General features: G+C 45.5%; 1 protein-coding gene across 2 annotated transcripts; it reads left to right on the top strand.

Moving 5' to 3' along the window:
• Positions 1-1,931: 1,931 nt before the first annotated feature.
• On the top strand, positions 1,932-12,640 carry LOC308465490 (uncharacterized protein). Of its 2 annotated transcripts, XR_013980478.1 has the most exons (3): positions 1,932-2,507; positions 11,434-12,027; positions 12,083-12,640. XR_013980478.1 is itself a non-coding variant. In XM_080985435.1 (2 exons), the coding sequence occupies exons 1-2, from the start codon at positions 2,148-2,150 to the stop codon at positions 11,554-11,556; spliced, it is 483 nt and encodes a 160-aa protein (XP_080841561.1). In that variant the 5' UTR covers positions 1,932-2,147; the 3' UTR covers positions 11,557-12,640. The 2 variants fall into 2 exon arrangements, 1 of the variants encoding a protein (XP_080841561.1); XM_080985435.1 differs by having other exon boundaries at positions 11,434-12,640.
• Positions 12,641-17,946: the final 5,306 nt, after the last annotated feature.

Raw genomic sequence — 17,946 nt, forward strand, 5'->3', positions numbered from 1 at the left:
TAAAATTAGCAATAAACTGACATCTCAACATTCTATAATAGCTATTAATAACCCTAATCATTGTTATTCATTTGCAATGTTGCTATTACATTTTTTAAAAAATTAAGAATTTAAGCAAAAAGCTGAAACTGGGGCGGGGGGGGGGGTCTGGGCTTTTTTTTAGTTCTGGAAGCACCATTTGTTTTGTTTTGGATTTGATATCCCGCCTTTCACTCCCCTTCAGGAGTCTCAAAGTGGCTAACATTCTCCTTTCCCTTCCTCCCCCACAACAAACACTCTGTGAGGTGAGTGGGGCTGAGAGACTTCAGAGAAGTGTGACTGGCCCAAGGTTACCCAGCAGCTGCATGTGGAGGAGCGGAGACGCGAACCCGGTTCCCCAGATTAGGAGACTACCGCTCTTAACCACTACACCACACTGGAATTATTCCCATCCCCACCCCTGCAACTCTTGCTAGGGCCAAGTAGGCAAAAGCCTCCTTCATTTGTATACCTGGATAGGTTTGTATACCTGGAAGAGAGGAGAAGATCTGACACGTTACTTCAAGGGAACTGGAAAATAGGAAACTGATGTAGAGCACAGTCAGGCACTGTCGCAGTGGCAGAAGGCTAGAAAGCTTTGTGATTAACATTTTCCCCCCTCTCTCTTGACACCAGAATTCTAGGACTGAGCTGGTCACAATGACCACACACACTTCCTGCATCGCCTCTCTCATTAGCTCCTTGTGACTTTGACTCAAGTCAAGCGGAAACGTTTCCTTCCTCTGTCCCTCCCTCCTGGCTCAAAGTGTTGGTACCCCATCCAGCTGATCCGTTGTGGACAGGAAAAGAAGCAGAACTGGCTGCTGCGTCCACCTTGGGCCAGGCCTCAGCCATTCTTCCTGGTCTTACTGGTTAAGGAGAAGCCATTTGAGGGTACAAAGCCCTAGCTTCTTTGCTTCAGAGGCCATTCTTCTCCACAGGGTGTCTTTTGATCCTGTAGGTAACAGAGGGCCATTTTATTAAGATACAGTGGTGCCTCGCAAGATGAAATTAATTCGTTCTGCAAGTTTTTTCGTCTTGCAAATTTTTCGTCTTGCGAAGCACGGTTTTAACGGTATTAACGGTTTTAAGAAAAAGGAAACAAACTCGCAAGACGTTTTCGTCTTGCGAAGCAAGCCCATACCATAGGGAAATTCGTCTTGCGAAGCAACTCAAAAAACGAAAAACTCTTTCGTCTTGCGAGTTTTTCGTCTTGCGAGTTTTTCGTCTTGCGAGGTACCACTGTATACTTGATTCACCACACTAAAGAGTTTGATATTTTACCAGGAGCACCCGGTCAGAGAGCTGCATTATTATTATTTTTAAAAAAATATTAAATGTAAAATAAAAAGTACAAACAACAAGGACAATTTAGGAACACAAGAGCTCTGCTGGATTAGGCCAAGGGCCCATCTAGTCTGACATCTTGTTCTCACAGCGGTAACAAGAGACCTGTGGAAAACCAGCAAGCAGGCAGCAAGCGCAAGAAAACTCGACTCTGCTCTGGTTTCCAGAGGCATTCCTGCCTTTGGGCGTGGAGTGAGAACATAGCCCATGTGGCTAGTAGTCATCGATGGCCTTTATCTCTTTTAAAGCCATCCATGGTGGCCATCCTTGCCTCCTGTGGCAGTGAGTTCCATTGTTTAACTATGTGCTACCCTTTCTTTTCTCTGCCCTGAATCTTCCAACATTCTTCTCCACTGGATGTCCACAGGTTCTAGTGATAGGAGGGAGGGAGAAAGATAAAATTTTGCTGATCCACTTTCTCCATACCAGACCTAATTTCATGAGCCAGCATGTCACCTCTTTGCTCTTTGCCCTGTGGTGTGTATCATCACAGGTCCATGCTGACCTTTGCACCCACAGAGATATCACTGAGGAGTGGGGAGTTTTGTTCTCATTTTCTTGCTGCTAGGGGTGGGTGGGTCTGGAACCAGATAAGAGAGCTTGCACAGAAAGTCCAAAGCGATGGGTTCGGGTTAGCAGCAGGGAGCTCCTCCTCTCCCTCACCCGAGGGTGAATCACCCCGCAAAAGAGGAAGGAAAAAGCACGCGCTCAGCAGACCAGCTTGCGACAGAACATCAGCTGTACCAGATTGGCAGCGCCGGCTCCAGAAGTCACACCCAGGCATGACCAACAGTAAGACGTTCCGGAGGGCCTGCTCCTTGCGGGGGTCCAAGTCCCCCAGCCTCCTGGATCCTGCCTCTGGGAGCTTATGGGACCACCTGGAGGAGGCAGATCCCACCAGGCGGTCTGGAGGCGCTGCCCTCGGGGGGCACGGCCTGGTCCCCAAGAACAAGGAAGAGGCCCAGCCGAAACCTGCCTGGAGCTGGGGGAGGAGAGCCACGAGTCTGAGGGTGCGGAAGGCCAGGGGAGAGGAGGCTGCGACGATGGGAGAAGCAGCCCACTCCCTTGGCCCTGGTGACGGGCAGATGCTCATCGGGGAGGCCCATGGCAAAGCAGGCGGCAGGATGAAGAAACGTAAACAGGTGAGAAAATGTGAGGAGTCGGCCTGGCACCAAGAGGCAGCATGGTCAGGTGGAAGCCCCATGGAAGGTGTCTTGTGCATGGTCCTCAGAAACTTTGAGCCTGCACTGAGGAGGAGTCTGCTCCATTGGTTAGGGCAGAGGGCAAGGATTCAAAGGCCACATTCACACCCTACATTTAAAACACCATGGTGCTGCTTTAAACCCTGGGAGCGATGGTTTGTTAAGGGTGCTAAGAGCATAGGAGCTAACTCCTAGGGGCCAAGGGATCTTCAGGGGGGCATAAAATATTTGAGGGGGGTCGCTCCCTCCCCAGTTGATGGCCATTGCCATTCAAATGGTGTCATGTGACCAATTATGTGGGGCGTGGCTTACCCCTTTTATGAAGATCACCTGCTCTGAGACCCCACAGCTAATTCTCCTCTGGCCTCCTGCTGGCCCAAGTAGGACCAATTCAACTAGCTAGCCCTGGGGATTATTTAATGCTTATTTCCCCTAAATTGATTTTTGAATTTTATTGTTGTTCATGTTTTTATTCTGTATTTTATGCTGTTTTTATAATTAAGTGTTCTAAATTTGTTGCTAGCTGCTCTGAGCCCGGTTTTTGGACCGGGGAGGCGGGGTATAAATAAAAAAATATTATTATTATTATTACCCATCCCCCTAATATTCAAGTTGGCTGAGTCATTAGGAGACCCCTATTCCCCTCAATTCACAGGGACCTCTGGGAATTGTAGCTCTTTGAGGGGAAGAGGGTGTCCCCTAACAACTCGCTGCACCATCAGCCAACTACATCTCCCAGGATATATATTTTTGGGCGGGGAGTGGTTGGAATCAATGACTGATTAAAGTGCTTTTAATGGATGGTGTGAATGTGGCCTCAATGCATTTAGCACTGCCAGCTAACAGTAAAACAAGCATAGCAGCCCTTGTGCCTATGCCAGCAGCTTGATGTGCAGAAATCCATCAGGGGAAGCTTTCCGTGGCATTGGGTGAAAACTGTGTTGCACATTCCGCCAGACTCTGTGCTGCTTTTGCATGCAAGGGCCCAGGGCCCAGTAGCTAACGGAGCTTTTTCCATCTTCCTGACTGGCCCACTAGAGGGCACTGTGCAAAAAGAAACCTGGGAACTCTTCTTGAGCTGCCTGCCTAGGAGAGTCAAGGTTGTATGCATACTATAGTTTTAAAGAACTTTCAAAACCCTACCTTCTCTCAAAGAATTCTGGGCCCTGTAGTTCTATCCCTCACAGAATTACAGTTTCCAGCAACGTTTAAGAAACTACAGCTACCAGAATTCTTTGAGTGAAAGAATGTGTTTTGAACGTGGTTTAAAGGCATAGTGTGTAAACAGCCAGAAAAGCACAGATCCAAGAGGCGTTGCTCTCCTCCTGTGCTTCCTCTTTGTCCCTGGGAAAACCCACTCCGTACCACTGAAACAGAGCAAATGGCAGTCCCCAGAAAAACCAATTGACATTTGTTCTGTTTCAGCGGTAAACAGTGGGTTTTCCCGCTGAAATGCGGCGTGACAAGTGGAAGTCTGGGCGAATCCTAACACAGTCTGGTGTTTGAAAGCTTCAGGCTTTTAACATCCCTTATTTCTGAGGGTCCTGGTGCATCAAGGCACAAGCCAAGAGCCTCACCTGGGCAGTGATTTTGCCAAACCACTCTGGGAACATTTTTCAGCTAAGGAACAGGGTAAATGTGGTTATGAATATTTATTTATTTATTTAAGAACCATTTTCCAGAAAGATGTTTCTGTCTTCCTCTGGGAGCCACTGTCCACCCTGAACAAGCTAATTCCAGCAGAGCAAGATAGAGGAACGGGGCCTGTCTATTCATCCATCTAGCTTGCTATTGCCCACTCTGGCTGGCAACAGCAGCTCTCTATGGTTTCAGGCAGGGGACATCCCTAGCACTACCTGGAGACACCATTAGGGATTGAACTCAGGACCTTCTGCATGCCAGGGAGATGCTGAGCTGCAGCCCCTCCTCTTCCAGAGAAAGGCCTCTTAACTGAGCTGAAGAACTTGGCTCTGAAAAGTGCTTCCCAGGAATTGGGAGTGTAGGGCTGGGCGATATCTGGTTATCAACATCGGAATATATGACCAGCTAAGCACCGCGAACAGATCATGAAACCGATATCATGATTTGGACTTCAAACCTGTTTTGGACAATACAACGCCCAGCCCTATGGGAGGGAGGGAGAGAGGTGGAAAGGGAAATCTCCATCAGACACAAGATTAACACATGAAGTCCACATATCTATCATCAGTAGCTCTTTTAGGGCCAGCAGAGTGCAGAAAAAAAACACCCCACGGTGGTTAACAACACTATTTCCCACAGGCAAGAGGTTGTCTTTTCAGACACGTAACACACCCACACGCGCTGGAGCAATGTGGGGCTCTGTGTGGGGCTTCCCTTGCATTTGATCCAGAAGCTGCAGTTGGTGCAGAATGCTGCAGCACAATTGCTGACCAGAGTGAGACCCTGCCAGCATGTGACACCTGAGCTCAGAGACCTGCACTGGTTGGACTTCCGGTCAGCGCCAGCAGCAATGGCGGACCTCCTTTGATCTTCGGAGGGGGTAGCCCAGTGAGAGATCGGGTCCTGTGCGCTCCGGTGAAGCGGGGACCCTTAGAAATCGCAGGCGCGGACGCCTGCGAACGTGGAGGCTCAGCGGGCACCTTGGAGCGCCCCCCCAACCCGAAAGGAAGCCTTTTCGAGGCTTCGGAAGGGAGCGGGGGAGAAGCGCGGTGCTGCGAGCGGATCGCTGCTCTCACTGAGCGAAGCCGCGTTGCCGTTGCTGGAGAGCGCTGACTTATTCCTGGGACATTCGGACTTAAAAAACTAACCGTGAGTAGAAGAATTGGATAAAAGAGCAATATTAGGATCAATTTGGAATTTCTGTGAAAAGGCGGAAAAGTTTAAAGCTGTTTAAAAACGTCTGAATTGGCTACCGCGGTGGAAGCGTAAACAGGAAGTCCGCTTCACTGCACTGTATAAAGAATAAAGCAAAGAGATTTGGAGCTAAACGTGGGAAAACTGAACTGAAATAAGTGTTTCTTTCTGACCTGAGAACTTTGGAGGGATCTACCCTTTGGAGAGTTAAGGGAAAGACTTTTGATACTACCGGACTGTTAAAATTGAAGGATTAAATGAGTGATCTGTCACTCAGCTGTCAAAGCTGCTAAAGCTGTTTGCTGGCTGCAAAGGAGATACATAGTGGCCAATTTTACTGGGAAAAGATTGGAAAGGACTGGAAAGCTATATTGTGTCTTCTATTCTTGACTTTTTCTTATTTAGTATCTTTCCCCTGTTATTTCAAAAAGACAGTAACTTGCTAGGTGGCAACAGTGTCCATCTAGTGGGACTCTCTGCAATTGCAGGAAAGGAAAGGAATTTTCCACTTATAAACAGGAAAATCAGACGTGGGAAAGGAATTTGACCTTCACTCTGTTATGGCTGATGGTCATAAGGACCAGTCAACTTTGAGATCAGGGAAACCTTGGACACATAGAAGGCAATCATCTGCTGGTTTGCCCGCATCGGCAATACAACCTAAGTCTGGTGGAATGTCTGAGGAATTTTTAGCCAGTGCTCTGACTAAGATTAATGAATCAATACAGCAGCTAAGTACAAAAGTGGGGGAAACGAACAGGAAGGTGGAAGAGACCAATCAGAAAGTGGATATTGCAAACAGGAAAATTGATTTAAACACAGAAACATTAGGCAATTTGGAGAAAAAAGTAAACAGCAATACGGAATCTATCCAGAAACTGTTGCAAGACTCAAAGTCTATACAGGAAAAAACTGCTGCTGTAGAATTTAAATTGGGGCAATTGGAAACTGAAAAAGTACCAGACTTGCAGAAATAGATTGCAGAACATAAGTTAACGTTATCTATGATTGACCTGAAAGACAAACAAACGAATCTTAGAATCAGAGCTGTTCCTGAGTTGGAGAAAGGTACCTTGATAGACTTTTTGACACAAGAATTTTTGGACTTTTGGAATTTGGAATTGAAACAAGAGGATTTTAAGATTGTGAGGGCTTTTCGACTGGGGAAAGGAGGAAGAAAGATCAAAATAAGGGACTGTTTGATTACTCTTCGATCTAAAGAAGAAAGGGACAAAATTTTGGGTTTACATTACGAAAAACCCTTGACAATTATACAATCAAAAGTGGAAATCTTTAAAGATATACCAAAACACCTTCTTGATTTAAGAAAGGACTTTGGAGACCTGGTGGACTTGTTGAGAAAAAACAAAATTCTCTTTAGGTGGGAATTTCCCCAAGGTCTATCCTTTAGCTTCAAAGGAAGAAAGACCAAGATCAGATCAGTGGAGGAAAAGAACAAGTTTCTGAGCACATACGAAGAGGATCTACTGAAAGGATTGGGAAAAGACATTGCGATACCGGACAAGGGTCTGCAAGAAAAAGGGAAATCAACGCCACCGACAGATATAGACAACCTTCTTGGGGCTGTTGGAGGAGAAGGAGAGTAGCTACAAAATGACACTACAAATTTTAAGCTGGAATATTAATGGCCTAAATTCGTCGGCAAAAAGGGGGAGAGTATTTCACACATTGAAAAAAGAACATTTGGACTTGATCTGCCTACAAGAGACTCATGTGACAAGGCTACATCGGAAAATCTTGATAAATAAAAGATTGGGAGAGGAATTTATCTCATCGGATAATGTAAAAAAAAGAGGGGTAGTACTTTATGCGAAGGAAAGCCTGTCACCAAAATTTATATTTAAAGATGACCAAGGAAGATACATAGCAATTGAAATTCAATTCCAAGGACAGAAATTTTTGATAATAGGCGTATACGCACCAAATGAGGGAAAATCAGAATTCTTCAAGAAACTGCATGAAACTCTCCTGGACTATCTGGATTACAATATTATTTTGATGGGAGACATGAATGGAGTAGTGTCTACAAATATGGACAAAGCCCAAAGACAAATAGTGACAAAAGATGGAAGACTGCCAAAGACATTTTTGAAATGACTGACAATATGGATCTTGTAGATATTTGGCGAATAAAGAACCCCTTGGAAAGAGAAGGAACCTTCTTCTCTGAAGCAAATATGACATGGACAAGAATAGACCAAATCTGGACAACTAGAGGACTGGCCCCTAAAATTAAAAAAGCGGTGATTTGCCCGAAAATCTGCTCTGACCACAATCCAGTAAAGATTGAAATGACATCAACGCCAATTGGGGCCTTCAGATGGAGGATGAATGACTCCTTATTCAGGAATGAGGAAATTATCAAAAAGGCTCAGAAGAATTTGAGAGACTATTTTGAAATAAATTTGAATACTATGACAGAAAAAAGAGTGATTTGGGATGCTAGTAAAGCGGTGATGAGAGGATTTTTGATACAACAAAATGCAATTAGGAAAAGATATCAAAACGAGAAGAGAGAAAAAAATTTGGAGAAAATTAAAGATGGAGAAAAAAGACTGAGAGCGAAACCGAACTCACAGGAGATTTTAAAAGAGATAAAGCTATACCAAGTACAATATATGAAATTGATGAACCAGGAGATAGAATGGAAGATCAAACAGATGAAACAAAAGACTTTCGAATCGGCAAATAAATGTGGGAAGTTACTGGCCTGACAAATGAAAAAAAGACAAAAGCTGAATACGATTACGAACTTGGTTGTAGAAGGGAAGAATATTCAGAATCCTGGAGAGATTCGGAAGTGCTTTCAGAATTATTTTAAACAGTTATATACGCAGGAGACGCAGAAAGAACTGGACATTGACCGATTTTTGGAAAATAATGGATTACAAAAAATATCTCAAGACAGTAAATCAATATTGAACTCTACAATATCTGACCAAGAAGTGGAAGGAGCCATTCAGAATATGAAATTGGGCAAATCTCCAGGGCCGGATGGACTAACTGCAAAGTACTACAAAACTTTGAAAGAATGGCTACTGCAACCGTTGAAAGAACTTTGTAATGAAATACTACGGGGAGGAAAAGCACCCGAGTCGTGGAAAGAAGCATACATTACACTTATACCAAAAACCGAAGGGGAGAAGACACAGTTGAAGAACTACCGTCCCATATCCCTATTAAATGTGGATTACAAAATTTTTGCCGAAATTATGGCTAAAAGACTAAAAAATGTATTGGTAAAAGAGATTCATAAAGACCAGGCGGGCTTTCTCCCTGGGAGACATCTGTCAGACAATACTAGGAACATTATTGATATTTTGGAAAAATTGCAAGTTAATATTAATACTAAAGCTGTCTTAATATTTGTAGATGCAGAGAAAGCGTTTGACAACATTTATTGGAGCTTTATGAAGAAAAATTTGCAGGGGATGGGGGTAGGCCAAAGTTTCGAAAATGGTATAAGTGCAATATATTCGGAACAAAAATTGCAGCGGAATTGCAGCGATAAAGATGAATGTATTGCCTAGAATGTTGTTTTTGTTCCAAACATTACAAATTGTGGATAAAATGGACTGTTTCAAGAGGTGGCAAAGAGATATTTCCAAATTTATCTGGCAGGGCAAAAAGCCTAGAATAAAATTTAAGATACTTACAGACGCAAAGGAAAGAGGGGGATTTGCCCTGCCAGATCTTAAACTTTACTATGAATCAGCCGCTTTTTGTTGGCTGAAAGATTGGCTACTTCTTGAAAATGTGGACATTTCAGATTTAGAAGGTTTTGATAATGTGTTTGGGTGGCATGCATATTTATGGTATGACAAAGTTAAAGCGCATAAGGCCTTCAAGAATCATATTGTCAGGAAAGCATTATTCAATGTTTGGGTGAGATATAAGGATTTGTTGGAGAGTAAAACACCAAGGTGGCTGTCACCAATGGAGGCTAAGGCTTTGAAAAAAACAAATATGGAGACAAACTGGCCAAAATATTGTGAAATTTTAGAACAAGTTGGAGATAAATTAAAATTGCAGAGCTTTGACAAATTAAAAACTAAAGTTCGAGATTGGCTGCATTATTATCAAATAAGGGAGGTTTTTAACTTAGATAAAAAGATTGGCTTCCAGGAGGAAAAATCTAAACTGGAAACGGAACTGTTAGAACCTAAAACTAAAAATCTGTCAAGAATGTATAATCTGCTGTTGAAATGGAATACACAGGATGAAAATGGTTAAATCTGCTATGATTAAATGGGCGCAAGATGTTGGGCATAATATTATGTTTGTTGACTGGGAACGGTTATGGACCACAGGTATGAAATTTACGGCCTGTAACGCCTTAAGAGAAAATATAATGAAAATGATTTATAGGTGGTACTTAACCCCAGTCAAGCTAGCAAAAATTTATCATCTGCCTGATAATAAATGTTGGAAATGTAAAGAAAATGAAGGTACTTTCTTTCACCTTTGGTGGACGTGCCCAAAGATCAAGGCCTTCTGGGAAATGATATATAATGAACTAAAAAAGGTATTGAAATATACTTTCTTGAAGAAACCAGAGGCCTTCCTCTTGGGCATGGTCGGCCAATTGGTGCGAAGGGAAGACAGGAACTTCTTTATGTATGCGACAGCAGCGGCAAGAATACTTATTGGGAAATACTGGAAGACACAAGAATTGCCTACCCGAGAAGAATGGCAGAGAAAAGTGATAGACTATATGGAACTGGCTGAGATGACCGGCAGAATTCGAGATCAAGAAGAAGGGTCGATGGAAGAAGATTGGAAAAAATTTAAAACATATCTTCAGAAATATTGTAATATAAAAGAATGTTAGAAAAGGTCGGAGAAGAATATTAGACCGTATTGGCAGACAGAGTATAATGGAATAAGTAAATATGAAGTGTCAAAAAAAAAAAAAAGATAGAGGAGAATTAAATATTTTTGAATGTTAAAATAAGTAAATGAAAAGAAGGTTAGAAGGATTTGTTGGAGATACGATTCAAATTAGAATACAAAGCAGAGAAGTGAGAGGAAGTCACGGAAATAAGCAAATGGGAAAACGGTTCTAATGGTTTAATTTGATTTTTTTTTTTTTGTTACTTTTTTATTGTGATTTTTTGTCTTTTGTATTTTTCTTTGTATTGTGTGTTTTTCTGGTAGGATGTATGTGATTTGTAGGATGTATGTGATATGTTTTTCTTCTTTTTTACTTTTTTCTTTTTCTGTAATCTTAAAATTGGAATAAATATTAAAAAAAAAAAAAAAGAGAGAGAGACCTGCACTGGTTGCTAATGTTCTACCAGGTGCTGCTATTTGTATATAAAGCCCTTAAGAACTTGGGACCAGTTTCTCTCAGATTGCCATGCCCCATATGCACCCACTCGGCTGCTTCAACAGGTGGAACCGGTACTGTTGCAGGTGCTACATAATACTCATCCCGCGTTTTTAAGGAATTTATCCTTTAATGTAGCAGCACCCAGACGTTGGAACTCACTGCCTATTGACATCAGGCAGGCGCCTTCTCTGTATCCTGTTTGGCGCCTGATAGAAACATTTTAGCAGCGTGGCTGGGGAAACCCACCGGATGGGCAGGGTATAAATAATAAGTTGTTGTTGTTTTGTTTTTGTGTAGTCTAGCCTGCCCAGATACATAGAATGCTGACATGTGGTTTTAGCTTTCCTTTGATTTTAACTATTTTCTTAATGTTTTGTACAGCTTGTTTTTTATTGACGATTGCATTATTTTATTTTTTAATTATTTTGTGTCGTCATCCCCCTTGCAATAGAGAGGTATAGAAATCTTATGAAATAAACTACAAGGTGACTGTAAAACAGGGCCTTTTTTCTTTTTGGCATAGCTTTTTCTTCTTGGCCAGACTTTGTAAGGAAGCAGCTGGGCCTCCCCACAAGCCGCCTCCTATCTGGCTGCCCAATGGAGGGCTAGATAACATATCCAGATTTGAAGACCTCCAGACCCTCTAACGCTCCTTCTTTGCTCCCTGCCCCTCCGCAGCAGGTAAATCGTGCTCTCCGGGAAAGCTGGGAGACCTTCCTGACCAACGTGTACAGCTTAACGTTGAGCCGCCCGACCAGCAGACCCACTGCGGATGAAGCCCAGGCGGTGGGGACACCGTGAAGGAAAAGACTCCCCTGGACTAAGCATGGACTCAGGGAAGGATGCTGAACTGACTCAGGCGACACCAGGGCTTCTCCCTCTTGGACCCTTTTGGCTGTAATCTCCGTGGGTTGCTGGCAATGTGGCAGGTGCCCTGGAAGGACTTCTTCGCCAGACCTGGGCATTATTCCTGGGCTTCTCTACTGGACTCCTTATTCTGCATTCATCTAGTTGTGATTCCTGCAGGGAGGTTGGACTAGATTAACTTTGAGGGCTTTAGCTGCTAGTGGAAAGATGTTATCCAGACAGGATGTCTCTGCTACTGGACAGCAGGTCTACCCATTAAGAAACAACAGAAGGGTGGACATGGTATCCGATTTTTTCAGAGGCCAGATCTACCCAACTCAGTAGACACGGTGCCCAGGCCTCACTGCCACCCACTCTCCAGATAAATCAGAAATACAGTGGTACCTCGGGTTACAGACGCTTCAGGTTACAGACTCCGCTAACCCAGAAATAGTACCTTGGGTTAAGAACTTTGCTTCAGGATGAGAACAGAAATTGTGCTCCAGCGGCGCAGTGGCAGGAGGAGGCCCCATTAGCTAAAGTGGTGCTTCAGGTTAAGAACAGTTTCAGGTTAAGAACGGACCTCCAGAACAAATTAAGTTCTTAACCCAAGGTACCACTGTAGTGAAAACCTGTTCTCTGATATATATACATACCTTTCCACTCCCTGATGTATATACATACCTTTCCACTCCCTGAAAAATTCTTAGGGACCTCCCTTCTCCCCACCCTCCAGAGAATCCCACAATTGTCCTCCTCTCTAGTTTTCTGGCCACTTTCCCCCCTGACACTCCTTGGCACAGGAACATGCCTGGCAGCTGCCCATCAGACATCTCAAACCAGCTGCCTCCTCTCCTGGCTTGGATTCTCCACCTGCCATGTCTTGCATCGCGTTAGCTAATTCAGGTAGATAGCAAATACCTTTGCCTCCTGGGGGGTGAAGGGTTTACGGAAGGAGACACACAACGGGATATGAACACACCTTGTGGTGACCCAAAGTGTTGCTGAAAGCCAATAAACCCAGACCCCATCTCTGCTTGATCTCTTGTGAAACGTTCCTCCTTTTTAGGCCTCGGGTATGTTCTTGCGGAAAGGTGGGATGTATAATTGTAATTGATAATAAGCTCAACCGCATCCCGAATTGACTACTGCAATGTATTGTATGAGGGGCTGCCCATGAAGACTATGTCTTTGAAACTTCCGCCTCTTCAGAATTCAGCAGCCAGTGACTCTGGCATAAGGTGGGGAGTTGCAAGCTCCCTATAACTGGCGCCAGCCAACCATCTGGTTGCAGCACTCTGAACCAACCAACAGTTTGCAAGACCTCCTCAGAGGTAGCCCCACATAGAGCATGTTGCAGGGATCTCAACAAGGTCCCTAAGTAAGGTCTGTATCACCATGGCCACATCTGACACCCCAGGAACAGCTTAACGCATGTAAGCATTCTAGGCATCTGGGTAAAGCTTGTCTAAACAAAAATGTGTTTAGCAGGCATAGAACAAAGTACAGTGGAGGCCCCTGCCTGATCTCAACAGGCAAGGAGTTCCAAAGGGTGAGTGCTGCCACACTAGAAGATCGAGTTCTTGGGTTCAGTTTTTCCCATCTCCAAATTGGCATGAATTTTCCTGGGTCGTTCATCTAAGTTAGGCATTTATTTACATAATTTGGCCTAATATGTGCAATTTCCCAAGCCATTTTCACTAACAGGATGCATGTTATTTTCAGTCTCCCCCCTTGCATTTTTCTGGGCATAGGCCCCTAAGATGCACTTTTGGCGGCAGTGTGTGGAGAACTGCAACACAAAATTCAGAGGGCAGCTGCATTTTAGTTCTCGTATTGATTTTGGAACTGCAAAGGGTTCACATTGACGTGTGGTCGGTTTGCAACGAGATGCAAACCCAACTCATTCCCCAATCCTTCAGTGCATGTCATGTTGGGTGGGGGTGGGGAACCGCCGGATACGGGACGCTCTGTTGCTTGGAGGAAAAAGGAAGACGCCAGTCACCTAAGTGTCCCCTGTAGACCTGCCTTTCACTGGAGTTGTGGTGTCATCTTTTCCAAAAGGGAGTAGCAAGTGGCTGACATGCCGAGAGGCCACCCTGTGGAGGTTGGCCCTCTGTCTTGAGCATGAGAAGAATGTGGTGGCTACGTGGCGCTTAGCAGGATCTCAGTAAAAAGCAAAGAGCCCCCTGCCACCCGCCTCTCCATCCAGGCCTTTGTCCAAGCCAATCATCTCGCCATATCAGGCGCTCCTTTCAGCTGGCTTTGAAAGCCCCATTCAGCTCCAGGCAGTAGGCTGGGCCCTAAACCATCTGCGGCTTGGGCAGAGGGGACAACTGAGCTGGCTGCCTTGGAGTGAGAGATGCCAGGGAGCGGGGTGGGGTTGGGGGCCAGGGTTTTGGAACGCAAAGGCTGCTTTAATAATGCAAGAGGCTTCTCAAAGCCCCCGAGTCACATGCTGGCAACCCCATGACCGCAGAGAAGCCAGAGCATTGTGTAAGGAAGCCTCGCTTTTGCCCACGGAAGGGAGACTTGCAGCATTGTTCGGATCGGGGTCCCAGGTGTGCTGCAAGTCACGACTCTCAATTCGGGCATGAGCTCCAAGGGTGGAGAGGCTGTAGCGCCTCAGTTGGGCCCGTTCTATTATTTCACAGGGGTGGGGCCATCCTAAGACATTTTGCCGCCTGAGGCAAAGGACAATGTGGGGTTCCCCTCTCCATTCCAGGCTCAGGAGTTGACTGGCCTAGTTGTTGAATATTAGGTCAACACTCAAGACAAGGCAACATCCTCCACTCTAGGGCGAGGTATGTGACATACGGGCACCTCACTGCCACCCCTCAGCATCTGCTGCCTGAGGCAGCTACCTTACTCTGCCTAATATAAGGGCTGGCCCTAAAAGGGATGGACACATGTTTGTACCATCCCTATCTTCACATTAATAATTATTACAATATTGGGAGGGGGAGGGAGCGGGGTCAGTCCTACCCTTAGGCCAAGTGAGGAACTTGCCTCAGGCAGTGGATGCTGCAAGTCAAGGAAAGCATCAGTGCACATACTACGGAAAATTGCATTGGAAAAATTCAGAGAATGCAAATTTTAAAGGGTAGCCATGCTTTGGTTCTCGTATTGTTTCAAGAAAGTGCAAATTTGGTTGCTTCAGCTTCAAATGCACATTGAACCTGCATTTCACCCCTATCCATGACCAGCCATCACCAACTTGGTGCCCTCCAGATATATTCTTGGACTACAACTCCCACCAGTCTCCACCAGCACAGTCTAGGAGTTACCAGCCCTTAGTTCCCAGGCTCTGCCTTCCAGGGATCTGGTAACCAAACCCAGAGCAGAGGAGGTGTCCAGCCTGGTGGCTTCCTTTGCAGGGCCTCTCGCGTGATCTACCAGCATGAGAATTGGGGTCCCTGGGTAGCAGCCTTACACTGTTGGTGCAACTGCTCTGCTCTGAACAGGGACCAGATGCCAACTGGCCAGGCAAGAAGCATTTGGTACTAATTGTGGTTTTGAGCCTTCCTTGCTGAGTTCGCAGTTCTGCTCTGCCTCTCCGGCTTCAGGCGTCTCACCGCAAGGACAGCCCCCCCCTGCAAGTGAGCTCATGTGCTAATCGCAGGCCCTGGTGAGGTCAGGCTGGGGTTGGCTTGGGAGATCTCCAGGTTGCTGTGGAGAGAATCAGAGACTGATTTGGGAGGAGGAAGAGGAAGATGCCACGTCTATGTGGCCATGTCCCTGCTCTTGTTCGGTTCTGCTCTTGTGTTTTGCATGCATCTGGATTCCAAAGCCTTCATGGTCACAGAGACAGTATGGTGTAGTTAGAGTGTCAGACAAGGACCTGGGAAAGACCTGGGTTCGAATCCCCACACGGACATGAAGCTCACGGGGTGACCTGGGGCCAGTCACTGCCTCTCAGCCTCAGCTATCTCACAGGGTTGTAGTGGGGATTAAATGTGGGGGTGGGGTGGGGGTGGGGAGAACCATGTAAGCCACCTTCAGCTCCCTGAAGAAAATGCAATAATCTGGTTGACATCTGTCCGTCTCGGGAGACAATGGAGGAGTGAGCCTTCAGGGGTACAGTCAAACTGTTGCAGAGTTATAGCGCCGGCTGTGGCTGTAGAGACCTATTTGGGAGAGACAGGTTTTGTTGCAGCTGGGGAAGATGAAGGCATCTGGTTTCACTGCTGCAGATGCACAGCTTCTCTCTGCGCTCCTCCTGGCAGTCGTTCCTCCTCTGGTCACTGCTGATGCACGATCTGTCTGCCTCTAGACACTGCAGTTGTCTGCAAGAGGTTCCCACTCATCATGGTTGATATTGACAGCCTTCATGTCATGTTCGCAGACAACTTTATAACGCAGAGTTGGCCTGCCAACTGGCCTGGTGCCTGAAGCCAGCTCCCCGTAGAGCACGTCCTTGGGAATCCTGCCATCTTCCATCCTGTAGACATGACCCAAGCGAATGTAGACATCGCTGAGACAGGAGTGTGAACATGGAGATAGATAGATAGAGGCCATGTTACCCTTTGGATCAGAAATAAATTCTCTTAGAGCATTTTTGGATGCGTGTTTACTGTGAGATGGGTGCTCCTTCAGCTAGCAAGGTTTCTATAGAGTCCATCCAATGTTGTCGACATCAACTTTTAATATACATTTATTAAATTAATATTCTACTCTTCCTCCCAAAGGAACCCCATTGCACGACCCCTCCTTTCCACTCAATTGGCTGCCATTCCGTCAGAATTTAGACTGTAATCTCCTGGGAGGCAGAAATCTGCCTGTGCAATCTGCCTTCAATTGCTTTGTAGAAGGCCAGGTACTTTCATCTCACCTCAAAAATGATATTGTGGAGTTGAGGAAAGTTCAGGCTAATTCTACCACCAGAGCTACAGGTTAAGGCAGGCATGTCCAAAATCCGTTTGGGGGCCTAATGCGGGCCTGTTGGCCGGTTTAATCCAGCCCTTGTGGCAGTTTATTTCCTGAGGTAAAATCCTAAAAAAAAACTCAACAACTTCAATGCTAAAAAAAGCTCAACAACTCCATCCCTAAAAAAAGGCCAACAACTTTGGTTGGCCCTCTGGTCTGCCCCCACTGCCCTTCACTTCACCAGATCTGGCCCTCTTTGGACACCACTGGGTTAAGGTGTTCCCTAGGCTGGGAAGAGTTCCTCAGCTCTGAGGCGTCACTCGTTCCCCAGGACACATCCTGGAAGGACTAAAAAATGCTTCTGGGTCAAGCTGGGATTTTGCTGGAGTGGGACTCTGCTGAATGCCCAGCTTTACTACAGCCTAGCACTGACACTTCATTTTGCTAAAATTTCAAAACTCTGTTGAATTTGGAAGGGCCTTCTGTATTGAAACACCTGAGGAATGTTGTGGGAGGGCAGAAGAAGACCCATCAATACAGTAGTTTATCAAGAGCAAATCTGCACTTCTCTAATCTTGACTTTGACACCGATGGCTGTGGCAGGCAGGCGAACTTCCACCCCAGAGCTGGCTGCAATTTAGCACCATCCTGCAAAGTGGAAACACAACATTAAGAACGGAAGCGTTTAAGAGTTGTAACGAACTGCAGAGGCAGCCCGAGAGGCAGTTGATTTCTCCGGATGAGTAATGAAGGCCGGCTTTTGAATTTTTTTCCGTGTTGGGAAGAGAGCCTTGTGCTGGGCATCAGGGAGGAAGCTGCCAAAAGGGACTTTGTGGAATTGGAAAGATTTGTGAACACGTCTGAGCCATGGCGGGTTCCTCCTCCTCCCCCCTTTTCTTTTGAGGGTTGCAAAAAGAATTAAGTCATTTCTGCTGTCCCAGAAAAGAAAAGAAAAAGCTTGGACAGGATCAGGGAAGATTTACAGTAAAATGAATCATTTGGAGGTCTGTACCTGGCATTACACAGCACCTCCTTGTAAAGCCACATTTTGAAGAATAGGAATGCTCTCCCAGTTTGCTCATTTTGTTTGGGAGAGCACCCACCCCCCAAAAAAATCAACCTTGGGGAGGGTAAAAAAGATCTTCTTAATGGCCACTTTTCCCAATACTGTTTCCTGCTCCCCTGAACCCCAAACCCCAGTTATGGCTGTGCCATAATTATTATTATTTCAAACATTTTTAATACAAAAGTAACCCCCCCCCCGGGAAATAAAACTTGGGTTAAAGGCTACCTTTTGTTGTGGGTCAGAGGGTGGGGTCATATCTTTCAGTTCAGGCCTGGGAGAGGAGAACATGGCTCTCCATGGGAACCAGAAGGCTGGAAGAGCCTTGCCTCTGTGGCTCTTTCACATGCAGCAGAATCAGATGGTGTAGAAAATGCTTCTGAATCCCAGTTGCTGGAAGCCACGGGAGGGGAGAA

Source organism: Podarcis pityusensis (genome assembly GCF_964106645.2).
Source record: "Podarcis pityusensis genome assembly, chromosome: 16".
Lineage (NCBI taxonomy): Eukaryota > Metazoa > Chordata > Lepidosauria > Squamata > Lacertidae > Podarcis > Podarcis pityusensis.